Source organism: Cupressus sempervirens, chromosome 6, assembly GCF_028749045.1.
Source record: "Cupressus sempervirens isolate cs-2001-9-10 chromosome 6, ASM2874904v1, whole genome shotgun sequence".
NCBI classification, from domain to species: Eukaryota; Viridiplantae; Streptophyta; class Pinopsida; order Cupressales; family Cupressaceae; genus Cupressus; species Cupressus sempervirens.
The window spans coordinates 39,017,278-39,035,036 of NC_143123.1; the positions used below are offsets into that span (position 1 = coordinate 39,017,278).

The 17,759-nt window shown below is 32.8% G+C and overlaps 1 protein-coding gene across 1 annotated transcript; it reads left to right on the forward strand.

Annotated features, from left to right (window-relative positions):
• Positions 1 to 11,559: 11,559 nt before the first annotated feature.
• Positions 11,560 to 12,809, forward strand: LOC149550999 (ava biosynthesis cluster protein M-like). The gene is made up of 3 exons (XM_089789617.1): positions 11,560 to 11,628; positions 11,704 to 11,879; positions 12,179 to 12,809. Exons 2-3 carry the CDS (start codon positions 11,860 to 11,862, stop codon positions 12,444 to 12,446), a joined length of 288 nt encoding a protein of 95 aa, XP_089645743.1. The 5' UTR covers positions 11,560 to 11,628; positions 11,704 to 11,859; the 3' UTR covers positions 12,447 to 12,809.
• The last annotated feature ends 4,950 nt before the right edge of the window (positions 12,810 to 17,759 follow it).

The window sequence follows — 17,759 nt, forward strand, 5'->3', positions numbered from 1 at the left end:
CTTCATAATACTCTATCAAATCTAAAATGTTAAATACTGGTGAAGTATTCAATTCAACAGGCAACTCCAACTCATAAGCATTTCCAGAATCATACCTTTTCACTATCTTGCATGGTCCAAACTTCTTCATCTTCATCTTATGAACCATGACTTCATCTCCAATCTGAAATGAACCATGACTTCATCTCCAATCTAAAATTCCTTATACCTGCTTCTCACATCTACCTTATCCTTGTACTATGTATTCATCTTTATGATATGCTTCCTCACCTCCTCATTGATGTTCTTCAAATGTTCAACAAAATCTTCTACTTCAACACTACTTATCTCTCATTTATGCAACTACCTCAATTCAAAAGCATTTGTGAGTTTACTCCCATATACAATCTAGAATGGTGATTTACCAGTACTCCTATTGATAGAATTATTATATGCAAATTTTTCCTATGGTAAAATTAGATCCCATCCTTTTGGTTTATCTCCAACCAAGCATCTCAACAAGTTTCTAAAACTGTGATTCACAACTTGTCTATCCATCAATTTGTGGATGATGCGATGAACTAAACTTCAAATATGTCTACAACTTCTTCCATACTGTATGCCATGTTAGAAATGCTTTAGAATAATTTTTTTTTTTGGGGGGGGGGAGGGGGGGGATTAGTTATTCAAGGTCCAAATGTCCTATTCAAACTTTTTCATTAGTAAAGTGTGCCCATTCCCATTCAACTAGTTACTTAAATCAATATGCAAACATAACACATAAAAGAATCAACATATAACATAGTGATTTATGTGAAAACTCAATTTGGGAAAAACCACCAGTAATATGCTACTCAATTCTCACTCTTCTGAAGTGATGCCCTGTGAAAGGCCTGTCCTATTAAAGGCTACAACACACTATTAAATGTGACCTGGTTAAAAGATTTAACCACCCTATTAGAAGTGGGCCTGGTTAGAGGACTTTAGAAAATTCACTTGGAATGTCACCCTATTAAAGGATTTACAAATGGTTGTTAAACCAACCTAAGTCCATAGGATTTTTCCTTTACCCTAACTAATACAATTTGCTAGAGAGTAACAATAAGGGATTTATACCTAATTACAAAATACAACTCAACTTGCAGATCTCATATCACCACTCAGCTCATAACATTGCCTAGATTTTAGTCTCTACAACTCTTGATAGCTTGCCCTCCTTTCAAGCTTTGTCACCTTGATTCCCCATGCTCAATGTACTAGTGAAATCATCTCTCTTTGACCACTTGTTGAAGCAGAGTCTTTGTGTTTTGTTCTTCCTTCTCCGAGATGTCTTCTCCTTGACATCCTTCTAATCACTTCGCAATTTGGCACACTAGCAACTCTTGCTTCTTGGTCTATGACTCCTTAAATAGGAATCTAGAACTCCTTTTCCCACTCAATTCTTCCCTCCTTCAATTCTAATTTGCATGGATTAGGTAGGATAAATTGAATCTAACCCATTTTTTTTTCTTCTAGAAACTTCATGAAGAATCCACTTGAATTTGCTCAAAAATGGTTTACATAGAATTTTGTGCCACCAGCTCATCATCCTTATCCTCCTGCTGGTTCACAAAATTCAAGGTAACAACTCTATCAGCTCAGATTTGGCGAATCTTCATCATTTCCAATAATGCAGCAACTCAACACTATTGAAATTCTGGTGCTCAGCACATACTATGTTACTTGGCGCCAATTATGATTTTACTGATGCTTAGCACCTGAAGTTCACTCGGCACCAACTAAGATTTTCTGATGCTTGGCACCTATTACTTTGCTCGACACTTGAACTTCACTCGGCACCTAAAGTTCACTCGGCACACACTAGATTTTCTATCTACTCAGCTCCAACTGAGAATTTTCTCAGCTTCAACTAGCTTGCTCCATACCCACTGATGAACTTAGTTTAAGCTTTGCAGTCAACCTTGTTACAACTTATTCCTCCAATGTTTCTAAGTGTGGCCATCCTCTATATCTTCAAGTATGTTATCAATATATCATTTAACCATTGTCTTAGTTGATCCTTGCACTTAATTACAAAACCATAACTCAAACTTTCCCTTAGGTTCTTTTGTTACATCTTATTGATCAAATTCTCTTCATCAATCAACTAAGTGACAGTACTTGGATCTTATAAACAATTTTCATTCTTACAAATAGCAGGTTTGACATCAATGACAAAACAATGATTGAAAACATTCTTTATCAACCAACTTCCTTCTTTGCAACAATCTCCCTCTTTGATCTTCGACAATGATCTTTTTCAATCAGATTTCCAACATGCCAGAAATACCCAAAAAAATTGGTATCATGATATGAAACTATACTCTTTGGTAGACCACATAGTCTCACCACTTCTCTGAAAAATAACTCTACTACATGAACAACATCACTAGTCTTCTTGCAAGAAATAAAATGTGTCATCTTTGAAAACTTGTCAACCACCACAAAAATAGAATCATGCCCTCACTAAGTCCTTAGTAATCTAAGAATCAAATCCAAGCTGACATCCTCCCATGGCTTCTTTGGTATAGGTAACGGCTGATACAACCATGTATTCTACTTCACTCCTTTTGCCATATGACATACTCTGCAACTTTGTAAAAACTTCTTCACATCTTTTTACAATTGTGGCCAGTAATAATTCTTAGCAACCAAAGCAATGGTCTTATCTTTGCCAAAATGCCTATCCAATCCTCCACTATGCTTCTCCTTGATGAGATTCTCTCTCATTGAACTTCTGGGAATGCACAATTGGCTTCCTTTGAACAACATACTATCTTGGATCATGAAATCCAACCACTTTGTCCTATCAAGTGTAACACATTCTGTACAAGCCTTTCATGCTTCACCAAAATTAGGATCATTTGGGTGCAAAGTATTGAGTTCCTTGAACCCAACCACCTCTATCTGCATTTCTATCAGCAAAAGTTGTCTTCTACTAACAACATTTGCAACTTTTGTAGACTTCCCACTCCTATGTTTCAAAATAAATGTATCACTCTGCAAAAACTCAACCCACTTCAAATTCCTTTGGTTTAATTTTCCTTGACTATTCAAATATTGCAAAGCTTGATGATCAGTATACAAAACAAACTCCTTAGGAAGAATATAGTGTCTCCACTTCTTCAATGCTTGAACTATAGCATAAAAATATTAATCATAAACAGAATATTTTCTTTTTGCACCATTCAATTTCTCACTAAAATAAGCAATATGTTTTCCTTCTTGCCTCATAACAACTCCTATTGCAATACCACTAGCATCATTGTCTACTTGAAACACCTTGTTAAAATCAAGAAGTGCTAGTAAATTTGTGTATCAACAAATTAAAACTCTTATTTTCTCCTATTGTTTAATTAAATTCTTTCCTATCCCCTCTCATTGTTTCAGTCAAGGGTCCACAAATACTGCTAAAACCTCTTATGAACTTTCTGTAAAAACTAGCCAATCCATGAAAAAATCTTACCTCTATCACACTCCTTGGAGTAGGCCATTCAAGGATAGCCTTCACTTTCTTTAGATCCATTTTTAGACCTTCTACTAAGACTATAAATCTCGAGTACACCAACTCCTTTACAAAACTGCACTTCTTCAAGTTTATCAGCAACTTTTCTTCCCTCAACTTATCAAACACTTTACGAATATGGATCAAATGCTCCTCCGATGTCTTACTAAAGATCAAAATATCATCTAGGTAAACAATGATAAACTTATCTAGAAACTCCTTCAGTACCTCATTCATGAGCCACATGAAGGTTCTCGATGCATTGGTTAGCCCAAAAGGTATGACTAACAACTTGTATAGTCCTCCTTTTGTCTTGAAAGCAATCTCCACTCATCACCTTATTTGATATGAATCTAATGGTATCCACTCTTCATATCTATCTTTGTAAAATACTCAACTCCACTCAAATAGTCCATAATATCATCCATCCTTAGCAATAGAAATCTATACCTGATTGTGATATTGTTGATAGCACAAGAATCTATGGATAGCCTCCATTTTCTATTCTTCTTTGGTGCTAATATGGTTGGTACAGCACATGGACTCAAACTCTCTCAACTCAACCCTTTCTACAACAACTCATGAACTTTCCTGTTCAACTCTTCACTTTTTGTTGGTGTCATTTTGTGTGTTGTTTTGTTTGGCAAACTGGCTCCTACACCAAATCCATTTGGTGACTAATCTTCCTCATTGGGGGAAATCCATCAGGTACATTATCTGATGCAATATTAGAAAACTCTCCCAACATATCTGCAACTTCTACACATACCTCCTCTACTTCTTATTTAATATCTTTTGGAATTATAGAAAAACACATATGCTCATGCTTCATACCTTTGAGAAACTCTTTTCCATCAACAAAGCATATTCTAGTAGCACTACATACCTTTTCTTCTTTATCCTTCAATGGCTTCAACTTATGCATTACTCCATCCTTGGTCAGAGTGTAGGTATTTGCTTGTCCATCATGTACAACATGCCTTTCAAACTGCCATGCCCTACCTAGCAACATATGACATATGTCCATGGGTATGATATCATAAAGTACCTCATCTTGGTAGCTTCCAATCTTGAACTTCACTAAGCACTGCTCATTGACCATGACCATGTGTTCATCTTGCACCCAAGCAATACGCTATGGACACGGGTGTTTTTATCTCTTCAGCTTCAACTTGGTGACCATCTTTTCTAACACTAGATTATCAGTACTTCCACCATTAATGATCACATCACAACACTTATCTTCACATATGCACCTTGTGTGAAACAAGCTCTTTCTTTGATCAAGTTCATTCTCACCACTCAATAGGATTCTTCTGTTAACTAGGACTTCTCTTTCAACATCTTCAGAATGTGAGGATCTGGCATCTTCATCAATATGCGCAACTCTAACCTGGCCTTATGTTCTTCAATTTTTCCTTCCTTGGCACTGGGTACATTCAAATGCTCTACACCCTTCTTCTCCGCAGTGAAAACATTTCCCACGAAACCCCCCTCTGCCAGATCCTTGTCCTCTAACTCTTACTCTGATCTCTATTTTTTTGAACATGGAAATGATTGGAATTGTTTCCCCTCTAGTTCTAACTGTTGCTTCCAACCTCATCCTTGTTCTTCTAATCATCATTACAACCTCCATAAAATCATTTGCTAGATCTTCCACTATGACCTCTTCCACTACTCTTGTTGTCAAATTTCTTTCTCAGCTTCTCCTCAACTATTAGGGAAAACTAGTATGCCTCCTCAATACTATTTATTTGAACCAGACTCAGCTCATCCTGAATACTTGGAATTAACCCATTAAGATAATGGGCCACTTTCTCCTTATCAGCTTTTGCATGGCTTGTTCTGATGAGAACTCAGTAGAACTCTTTGGTATACTATTGAACAAATTTTTCTTGATCTGAATTATGGATTCAAGTTACAATACCCAGTGTAGAACCTGTGGTATTGTTAAATTGAAAATAGTTAAAATGCAATAGTAGATGTTCTACAAGCCAAAAAGTAATCCACTCATTTCAAAAAATAGAGTTTATACAAGTTTGATGGATCCTAAGGGTCACCATTATCCCTTGGATATGAAAATGAAAAGTCCACAATCTAATTAATTACAAAATAAACTCTAACAACTATAAAAACTATAAAAATACATATTAAAATCTACATCTACTTGTAGAAGTCATAACTTTCTACTTGTAACTCAAAATCATGAACCGTTAGAATTTTTGGAAAGATCTTCTAGAGTTCTACATTTTTTGTTCAAAGTCTTAAACATGGTCTTATCACTTCATGACCCTACCGAACCCTATAAATGCCTTGGAGACCTCCAAAAATGTAAAATACTAGAACATAGAAAATATCAAAAAATGGATTTCGATATTTTCTCATTTTTTCTTGTCCCAACATCCTCTACATCTTCCTAGACTGTGTTCTGATCATTCCCGCTTGCTTCAACCCTTGCATTTTCTTCAAAAGATCAAGCTCATTATCCATGTGAATGAATTGTCATTACAGTTTAGCTATCATCTGATCCCATCTATTTATTTTGTCCTTTCCTTTTCTATTTTGCTCCAACTAAACCTCCTGCCACAAGATTTTTGCATGTCCCTTTAGTTTTGCCTTTGCAAACTTGACCCTATCAGGATCCTCAATATCTTCATACTCAAAGTACTCCTCCAGTTCATTGATCCAACCGATCAGCTCCTTTGGGTTATGATTTCTTGAAAATGTGGGAACCTCAAACTTAGGTATTTTTCCAATCTGTGAGATGGCCCTAAAAAACCTTTCTTCCTCTAGGTTTAGAACTATCTCTGCCTTGGAATTTTCTTCTACTTTGTCCTCATCCTTGCTTTCATCTCTTACACAAATATTTATTCCTCTATGCATTTGTTCTTCGAATGCTTGCATTTATCTTTGGAGAGCTCTAAAACCCTCATGTGTAACAGCTATAGCTCGTCCACCATGCTCTATTTGTGGAGTCATTTTTGTTCTTTCACTGAAACCCTAGTACAAACCTCCTCACAATCGACAATCTTTCTACACACTCAGCCGAAGCCACGGTCCACGTGTGAATTGCCTCACAGTTGGCAATCTGTCCACACACTTAATAACTCTAGCTCTGATACCACTTGATGAAGGGTTCTCCCCTTAATACCATAAACTCATAATAGAAACAAAGAAACAATAGAAAATGTGAGAACAAAATATGGACTTCTTATTATCATTGCATATGCAGAATTATAAAATTCACAACTACAATATGCTAACCCACATGGGCATCTTCACTGTAGTAATTTGCAAGACAAGTTGCAAACTATCACCTAGAGTTGTAGACAATGTTTAGGCCTTTCTTAAATTAGCAATTTTATGCCACCCGAGAAGGTTCTAGATGCTCAAACTTAATACCTAGGGTCAACAAACCCTAATAATACATATAGAGTTGGCTAAATACATCTTTGACAAATTATTTTAGAAATTTCGAGAGCCCAACTTTGGAAGGCCATAACTCTCGAACCATTGCTCTAATTTGTTACCACTTTTTGAAAATGCCATCTCCTGGTCTACAAGCTCAGAATGGTGCAAACACCCTTCCATCAAGTTTTCAGACCTCATCCGGGTACCCTAAGCCCTCCAATGGTGAGCTTGAAGACTTTTCTACAAATTTTTCCACAAAAATATGTAATAACTTCTCTGATACTTAAGTTGGAGCAATGATATTTTAATGGTAGGCTTATAATTCTCAAATGAACCTTCATGTAGAAAATGAGAACATTCTAAACTCATATGAAAAACTTACTAAAAATAGCAAGTTTCCATAAATAGTAACCACCCTGTCTACTAGTCCTTATTAAAATAGAAAAGACTAAAAAGAAAATATTTTTGGGTGATGCAAGATTGCTCTTACATCCAGGATGCTCTTGCATCATGGAGAGAAGCTTGTGTGGTAAGATTCATGATGTTTCTTATTTCAAATCATTTGGTTGTATTGTGTATGAACATGTCCCTTAGAAAATTAGAAGTACATTAGATGATAGGAGTGAAAATGGTACTTTTATTGGCTATGATGAGAAATCTAAGGTATATAACTTGTTTAATCCTATAACCAATACATTTTTTGTGAGTACAGATGTATTTAAAGAAGAAGAATCATGCGATGGAAATATAGAGAAAAAACTACAGGTGTTGTAGTAATACCTAACGATGAGGAAGAAAATAAAGATCAAGAGGATTAGTGAAATGACCAAGGAGGAACTCCATCAACAAGTCCAAAAGGAGATTACTCTCAAAATGAAGTTAAACATAGATAATCTTTATCCCACAAGTAATTAATGATTCAAATCCTGCAATTTCATAATTAAAATTAAGTATTACAACCAAGAAAACTAGAAGCTTAAAAGATATTTATGACCAAGAAAGTAAAATAAATTTGTGTCAAATTTTCTTTATTTTTTGAAGACCCTATATTGTTTGAAAATATGACTAAGGAAGAACATTGAGTTAATGCAATGAATGGTGAAATAGAATCTATTGAGAAGAATGATACATGGGAGTTAGCTGATTTTGCTAAGGACAAAGATTACATAGGTGTGAAATAGGTTTATAAGACTAGTTTAAAGAAAATGGAGATGTAGACAAATACAACAAGTTAAGGTTAGTTGCTAAGGAATTTGCACAAGACTATGGGGTTGAAAATAATGGAATATTTACACCTATAATAAGACTTCATACTATTAGAATGGTTCTATCTATTACAACTCAAATTAAATGAATGGTTTATCAAATGGTTGCAATGGATATAAAGTTTAGCAACTACCACGTTATGAAATCACAAGATATGGATATAAAGTTTGCAAGTTGAAGAATATACTCTATGGATTGAAGTGAGCACCAAGATTTTGGTATAGTAGGATAGACTCATACATGATAGATAACGAATTCAACAGAAGCACTAGCGAGCCTATATTATGTACCAAGATCAATTAAAAGGGTTAGAAATTGATCATTTGCATGTATGTTGATGATTTGATTCTTACATGCAATCTTTCTATTGATATATTTAAATCTGCAATGAAGAAGGATTTTCACATGAAATATTAGGGATTATTGAAGTTACTAAAAATGGTAAGGGCATTTTGATTGGTCAAAGTAAATATGAAAAAAAAGGTTTAGAATGGTAAATTGTTGTACAGTTTCCAAACACCTGTGGTAGTAGGCACAAAACTAAGTATAGAAGATAATGAGAAAGATTTTCAATCAACTATATTCAAGAAATTGGCTAGTAGTTTGATGTATCTCACAACATCTAGGCTAAATAGTATGTATGGAGTGATTTTGATCTCTAGGTTCATGGATTCACCTATGAACTCACATTGGTTAGAAGGGAAGGGAATATTGAGGTACATTGTAGGAACAATAGATTATTTCATATAGTATTCTTCTTCAGATGATTTTCGAGTAGTTGTATCAATTAGTAATTTTGGAGAGAATATCGAGGATAAAAGAAGTACATATGGATATGCATTTCATCTGAGGTGTTGTAGCAATCTAGAGAGACAATCTGATTAGCTTAAGCAAAGTATGTAGAAGGTACAATAACAATGCAATGCATAGAATTTTGAAAGATTTAATGCTATTTCAAGAATGACCTACTAAAATTTATTATGATAAAAAAAAATTTATTGACTAGAATATAGAATAATGGTACAAGTTTGCACATCCCTCATGATGCTACCTCTCATAAAAGGGACAGGCTAATCTCCAAACAAAATACACTAAAGACAAAACAAAGTCAAACTTCTTTTTTTCTAGATTCACGAAAATGTAGTGATTTTTTTCCAAGTTTTTCGTTGTATTCGACTACAAATTATGCAAGTCATGAAGATCAAATGCTAAAACATTTAGAAAAATCCATGATGTTTTTGATTTTTTGAAAATTGATCAACTATACAGTTTGTAGGGAAGATAGTTGCATCACTCATAAAAGAGCTTATCAAGTACATTCTAATCAGCACTATTTTACAACTATGGCATTCAACTACATTACATTGCAATCCACCAAACCATTCTTTTTCCATGCATCAAACTTTTTGCATTTTTCACTACAATAGCTGATAAAAAAATACTCTGTCTTCAATGAATGTCAATATCATGTGCATGTCATGCAATTGCTTTCCAACCAAAAAAAATGCACAAATCAATTCAAGATTCTATGATTTCTTTTTTCTGATCGTGGATCACTGTCTAATAGAAATCTCAATTTAAAAACTATAGCGATTAATACAATACTTAAGATTGGATGATTAAAGATTCTAATCACAGTTGCGGTTAAATAAAAGAATAGCCATAAATCCAAAATCCACCGCCCTCTCACTCTCAGACTTGGGCCATTAACATCTTTTATTTTATTTATTTTATAAATTGTTGAGCCATTAACATCATTGTCAACCATCTGTTTTACACTACCACCATTTAGAACGTGTCAAGGAAAAAAACTCTAATATGGTAATCTTTAATCTAACTATATGTATATGTATATGTATATGTATATGTATGTATATATGTACATATATATGTACATACATATATATACATGTATTTATATACATGTGTGTGTGTGTGTGTATATATACACACACATATATATATGTGTGTGTACATATATATATATATATATAGATACATGTATATATATGTATGTACATATATATATATATATATATATATATATATATATATATATATACACACACACACATATATATACGTATGTATGTATATATATATAAGCCGAAAGATATCTTTCTCCAAAATATGCAATGAAATCTGTTGCTAAGTTGTATTATACTCTCCAGTCATCTCATATTTTGGGCAAAGATATCTCTCGGCATATATATATGCTGAGAGATATCTTTGCCCAAAATATGCAATGAAATCTGTTGTTGAGCTGAATAATACTCTCCAGTCATCTTTTTTAGAGGCACTAATTATGAATAAACTTAATCTACTACTCCATCCACTCTCTTTCATTCTCATTAAATATTAATAAAAATTCTTAAATTTTGCATGTGACTCTTTAATCTTTACTATTACATTTTGATTACATGCATTATTATCAGTTACATTTGCAATGAATAGATGTAAAAATAATTATAAAATATATGACACTTAAATGAACATCAAATTTTTTTAAAAGTAGCAAAAGTTTACATTGATGAATGCTTCTATTGTAGAAAGCCTCTCGGCTTAAAAATATATGACACTTAAATGAACATCAAATTTTTTTTAAAGTATCAAAAGTTTACATTGATGAATACTTCTATTGTAGAAAGCCTCTCGGCTTAATAACTACTTTATACTGTTGCAAGCTCTACTCTACTCTATAGCTTTTTAGGGTAGTCTTTTTATTGTGATATTGTTATTAGGATTTAACTGTGAGTCAAAAGTCAAACTCATTAACCCATGTGATTTTTTATTTTTTTTCCCTTTTAAGTTTAACTGATGGAAGTATTGAAAAACCCAAAGGGGAGACTAGTGGTCAAAGAATATTATAATAAAAAAAAAGAGAGTTAATTATATTAAAACTTTTGTTCTAGCAGCAAAGATTAATAATGGTGAGACTATTATAGGAGTGGCAGCTCATTTCAATAACTCTTCATCGTCAGTTCATACTATGGTTTTGATATTTTAAATAAAATTTGTAGAATTAATTTCTCACTTTTTCATTGGACTTCTTGATTTTTAGGGTAGTTTTTTAATTGTGATATTGGTATCAAGATTTAACTGTGAGTCAATGAGTCAAACTCATTGACCCATGTGATTTTTATTTTATTTTCTCCTACATCTTGTCAACGAGTCAAACTCATTGACCAATGTGATTTTTATTTTATTTTCTCCTACATCTTGCAAAAATGTGTATCACGAGGTAACTTTACTGGCAATTTTAGAATAGTTCACCCAACCCGTTTTCCCTTCCACGCTTCGCAGCCATTCTAAATTCCTGCTACATATTATATAATAACTACTCTATACTCTTGCAAGTATTCGACCTAATAGCGCCGGCTTCCTCTGTTCTCACATTGAAGCTTTCATGGAGATGGACAAGAGTAATGGTATGATAAGTCTTTTACACATAGAAACTATGCATTTGTTTTTAAACTTATTCGAATGGTTTATTCTATTAACAGAATGTGCAGAGGAGAAACAGAAACTGAATCTGAATCTGAAGGTGATAGGGGTAGGATTATCCGAACTGGAACATATTCATTGAAAGAAGCCCTAAACATTTTAGGGTTTCCCTGCTACCATTTTGGTGAAGTGATCAGGAATAAGCACGCAGATCTATGGCTCGATATTTTGTCTGGTAAGACAATCACAAATGAATTTTCAAAAAAACACAATAAATTTTTGAAATTTTTAGCATTTTAATTCTGTATATTTTGAGATGAAAAATCGCTGTATTTTCATACATCTGAAAAAAATCATGTTTGACTGTTTTGAAAAAGAATCATGTTTGACTGTTTTTGTTTTTTTTTTAAATCTTCAGTACATTTTTGTACATTTTGTTTTGTCTCGAGAATAGCCAGCACCATCACGAATTACACTTCAATCTCCATTCATTCATTTCTACAACTTAAAAGTTTGTAATTTTGACATGAATAGGGAAGTGGGAAGATTTGAAGAGCGTATTGATGGGTACGACGCAACTGTAGATTTCCCATGTGTGAGAGTGTATCACAAATTGATGGAAGAGTGTCCCGAGGCAAAGATAATTCTGACTCTGCGTGACAAGGAAAGATGGTATGAGAGTATAAACAATACTATCTACCGTATTTCTAAGGAACCAAATATTTTATCTGCATCAGAAGCAGCACTGATTGAATTGACAATGTGGGAAGAGGGAGGTTTGAAGACCGAGAATATGCGATGAGTGTGTATGAGGCGCATGTGGAAGCCGTGAAAAATGATGTTCCTGCTCATAAATTACTGGTATTCAATGTGAAGGAAGGATGGGCTCCTCTCTGTGATTTCTTAGGCGTTCCTCTGCCTCCCTTGGATACACCATTTCCTCACCTCAACGAAACGGAGCAGTTGCTCAAACGGGTGTTGAAGAACCAATAAAATTGTGAAAGTTTATATGTTTAGATAGATTAGAGCCTGTGCATCTTTTATCCGATGCTTCTCCTGTTTTGTCAAATTGGCTCTGGAGATGCATTTTGATCTACAACGTGTGTTATGTTTTATGCCTGTATGGTTTTGATGTCTTAGAGAGATGCTTGCATAGCTTATCAGACCAATGAGAAATATCTGATCAATAACAGGGATGGAATGGAGGCAATGTTTTTACGTTGTTTTTCACGTGTGTGTGTGTAGTGCAATGTTTTTCACCATTAATATCTAAGTGCTCTTAGTGAGGGCTTTAATAGTATGAAAAAATCTTCTCTATTTCACTATTGGCCATAGATAGTCATGAATCTACCAATGATTGATTTTGAAATTGATGAAAGTTTGAAAAAAATTTGATATAGTTGAAAATCCAATCCTTGTTCAAAGATCAAGAGAATTTTTGAAATATTTATCAAATGACAATAAATTAACTAATGCCTAATAACCAGCATAATGAAGATCAATGATCCTCAAACATATGAAGAAGCCAAAGGAAGATCAAACATATGAAGAAGCCAAAGGAAAAGTTGAATACTTTGAATGGGAACAAGCTATGCAAAATAAGCATGATTTCTTGATAAATAATAAAACTTGGGAATTAGAAGAGTTGCCAAATGGTAAGAATGTGGTTAGTGATAAATGAGTTTATAAGATTAAGTTTAACTAAGGGTCCGTTTGGTTCCTGGAAGATGATAGGAATTGGCTTTTTCAAAACCCGGATTTGAAAATTTGTGCGTTTGTTTCAAAATTTGCAAATTGGAATTAGCATACGTGACTTCCAATTTTGCCTCAAAACCAAGTTTTGGGACTTCTTTAAAAAAGTAGGAATTGAAAATCAAAACCTGGTTTTGTTTTTTAAGGAGTGTAAAAACAATAAATTGGACTACTTTTTGAAATTTAACTTCAACTCCAAGCTTATGCATAAAAATGTGTCTTCACACGCATCTTTTGAGTGAAACAAACGATTTCAATAAAATCTCAAAAATTGGAATGAAGATATACAAAACCTTGATTTGGCTAAACCAAGGTTTGTAGAAATCCAAGTTTTTTAAATTCCACAAACCAAACGGACCCTAATGGAAGTATTGAAAAACCCAAAGGGGGTGTTGGAATGTGTAATTTCTTCTCAAATGAAATGTAAAAGCATCATAGAGGATTCTAGAAATTCTTGGATTACCGAATAGGGTTAAGTAAAGATCTAGAAGTTATTTATGTTTAGATAGTTCTAAAAAAGTATATTCGTCCTATGTTGGCTAATAAATAGCGGCATCTTGTAATGTTATTGACATGGACAAATTGTAATTGATATGGAAAAAATGGTTAATGAAATATATTAGTGTTGCAGAACATTGAGTATTTTTCCATTTTAGTTTATTTCAAGGTATAATTTAGTGGCTAATATTCGCACATTGGCTAATTTTAGAACTTTTTGGCTAGTAATTTAAGATTTGATACAACCTAAATCACCATAGTTTTGGAAAATTCAATTGTAGTATATTTAAAATTGTTCAATAATTTATTTTATAGAAAATTTTAAACTCAATTATTCTCCACAATATTTGTTACATGAATAGATTTGAGCCACCTTAATATAATATATTATTAGAGAAATTAAATTGGACTAACCAATAATTATCATTATTATTAGTTACTTTAGGGATACATCACCAATATTTAGTTTTCACTATTGATTTAAAGTATATGTAATGATTCTCATAATATTCTACAAGGTAAAAAATGTTCAATTTTGATTTGTAATATTCCATGGTAATTAATGAACTTCCTATTATTATTGAGATTCGTCAATATTTTATACAAAAATTATGGTAAAAAAATTGCCAATGTTAATCATATTTAGAATAAAAAATTGATAGATTTTCCAATAGAAATAATTTTGTTTTTCAAGATAATGAAAGATTTGCCAATATTTTATATCTTTTTTTGGAGGTGGCTCTCTTAAAGTTTACCATGGTTTATTTTGTCCATCCACCTTTCACAAGGTATATCAGAGTTATTGTGGGTTTCTACAAGTGGTATCAAAGCCTAGGTTAAGAAAATCATGTCACCATTTGTGACAGACGAATTAGAGTCAAGTTAATTGCGAGAATCCTATTACCTATTTTGATAGAAGCAGCTAATCAAGGAATAACTGAAGAAGGAAGAAATTTGTTTGTCACCATTTGTGATAGCAAAGAGATTTTTTATTTTGCAGTAAGGTTATTTGGAGAACCCTGTCACCATTTGTGACAGATGAAGCTATCAAGGGGTAGTTGAAAGAAGACATGAACTTGATCAAGGTTATTAGTGAATCCTGTCATTGTCATTTGTGATAGATGAGGCAAGATTATCAGTGGATCCTGTGAAAAGAGGAAACTGTTGGCAGCCAATTGCTAACAAAATGTTTGTAGAAATTAAAGACCATAGCCTTGGAAGACACTATTCATCCATTAATGGATATGAAGATTATTAGAAAATAGCATTTTGGCATTAGGCAAAAGAGAGGATTTGGATTTGTATGCAACAACATTTGAGGTTGAAATTAGGGGGGGTTGTTGGTATGTATAATTTCCCCTCAAATGAAATGTAAAAGCATAATAGAGGATTCTAAAAATTCTTGGATTACCAAATAGAGTTAGGGAAAGATCTACAAGTTATTTATGTTTACATAGTTCTAGAAAAGTTTGTTTGTCCTATGTTGGCTAATAAATAGAGTTATCTTGTAATGTTATTCACATGGACAAAATGTAATTTATATGGACAAAATCGTTAATGAAATATATTAGTGCTGCAAAACATTGAGTATTTTTCCATTTTAGTTTATTTTATCCATCCACCTTTCTCAAAGTCTATAAAAGTTATTGTGGGTTTCTACAAGGGGGACTAGTGGTCATAGAATATTATAAAAAAAAATGGAATTAATTACATTAAAACTTTTTCTCTAGCAACAAAGATTAATAATGGCGAGACTATTATAGGAGTGGCAGCTCATGTCAACTCTTCATTGTCATTTTATACTATGGTTTTGATATTTTCTATTAAATAAAATTTCTAGAATTAATTTCCACTTTCTCATTGGACCTCTTCTTTTTTAGGGCAGTCTTTTTATTTTCTCCTACATCTTGCAAAAATGTGTATTACGAGGCAACTTTACTGGCAATTCTAGAATAGTTCATCTAACCCATTTTCCCTTCCACGCTTCACAATCATTCTAAATTCCTCTTCATACTCTTTTTTGACAATATATTTGAAATTGGTTTTGATTATATTGCCTTGGTTATTCAAGCTAACATCTTATTAAATTTCCATATGAATATGCAACCCTGGTTGATTGAATGATCATTGCATCATCTCTTGAAGGATGGGTAGGTTGACAAATACAATCTGATATGGGTGATATTTTATTTCTAATTTCTATTACTAAGAAAGGAAGTAAAAACATGCTAATAGCTTTGATCTAATTCTATTCTTCATATTTCCTTACTTTAATTGGCCATATAATTTCTATGCATGGAATAATGATGGTGATAACTAAATTTAATGCAACTAATGGTCATGAATTTTTTTGTAAATGTTTTGTTCCTTACCAAACACCCTCAACACAATGGATGGATTTGAAACAATTACAACATCTTGTTATCAAAAAATATTTCACCTGATAATTTTCCAAATCATCAAACCATCTCATATGGCTTCATCATTTTGACTTTCAGCACACAAATATTTTGTATGTGCCCACATTGACAAATCTAAGGATTTTGGAGATTTAAGGAGCTTCAAACTTTTAAAAATTATGGAAAAATAATGCTCAAGTAAGTAGCATAATTTCCTTTAACATAAGTCCATTCATTATCCTAGTTATTAAATTAAAAATTAGATGTAACATCCCAGGAATTTCATAGAGATTATTATTGCTTCTCATTAAGACAACAAGTCCAATTTTTCAAGTGGATTATCAAGTATGAAGTATTTGACAAAGATAGCCTTGATTTCTTATCGTAGGTCATAAAACCATTGGATAAATTTTGCAATCTTCCATCACTTGAGAACTTATAGTTGTGTTATTACATAAAGTTGTAAAAACTACCTAGCCATTTAAGGAATTTAAGTGACATGGGACATCTAGATTTATGCCTTTACCTAATGCAAAGAAACTTTTTAGATTTGTTTAGAAATATTTTAAATTTGGAGCACTTGGATTTATCTACACATATGAAACTTTTCACAAGGGAAGAGTAAATGAGAGAGCTTCACCTTGAATATAATGCGGTTATGGATGCATCAAACATATTCCTCAACTAAGAAAATTGGGAATATTGGTGATTAGAATCTTGCACTTGACTTTGGCAATTTGTCAAGATTGACTCATTTCATAGTCACAAGATGTAAAAATATTTATTCACTATTAAAGTCCTTAGAATAATTATGAGTAAAGTATGAGGTGAGGTGTTTTCCAAATAGGCTTAGGAAATTAACTAATTATCTAGATATGATTGTCCAATCAAATAGGTAGATTTTGGGTAAGCTTATTCTACTTCATTGTCTATAATCAAAGTGATCCATCTACAAGGAACTATTGTGATGAAGATAATAATATGTCAAGATTATTCTCCCAACCTTGAAATCATCCATCTCAAAAAAAATTATATTACAATAAAGATGGATTTCCTCTTAGAATTAGTATGGATGGTCAAAAGGTATGAATACTCAATGCTGTAGAACATAAATAGTATTTTGGACTTACAAAACAGTGTACCATTCAAAATATTTGGTTCAAAATAATCAAATAGTCAAAATTATTATCACTCAAAAGATTTATACCTAAAAGTGGAATATATTTGTAGATTGAGATACCTCCATAAAACCCTAAAGTGCTTTTGAAGATTCTTTTAGAGTAAGAATCTTGAAGTGTTATTTTGTTGGAGAAGATTTTTTTCCCTCAAAATTGAGAAGATTATTCTTCATTTAGTATCTGTTGAGCTATCTAACAGTCATGCTTTTTCAAATATTCAAATGATCAAATGTTACACAAGGATCTATTTTAAACTTTGACCATGTCTTTTATCCTAAGTCTCACAGC

What these genes read in the sequence shown, in the direction of transcription:
- LOC149550999 (XM_089789617.1), top strand. Translation starts at nt 11,860, where the DNA reads ATGGCTCGATATTTTGTCTG. An exon ending in ATGGCTCGATATTTTGTCTG is followed by an intron (nt 11,880 to 12,178) that starts GTAAGACAATCA and finishes TGACATGAATAG; the next exon opens with GGAAGTGGGAAGATTTGAAG.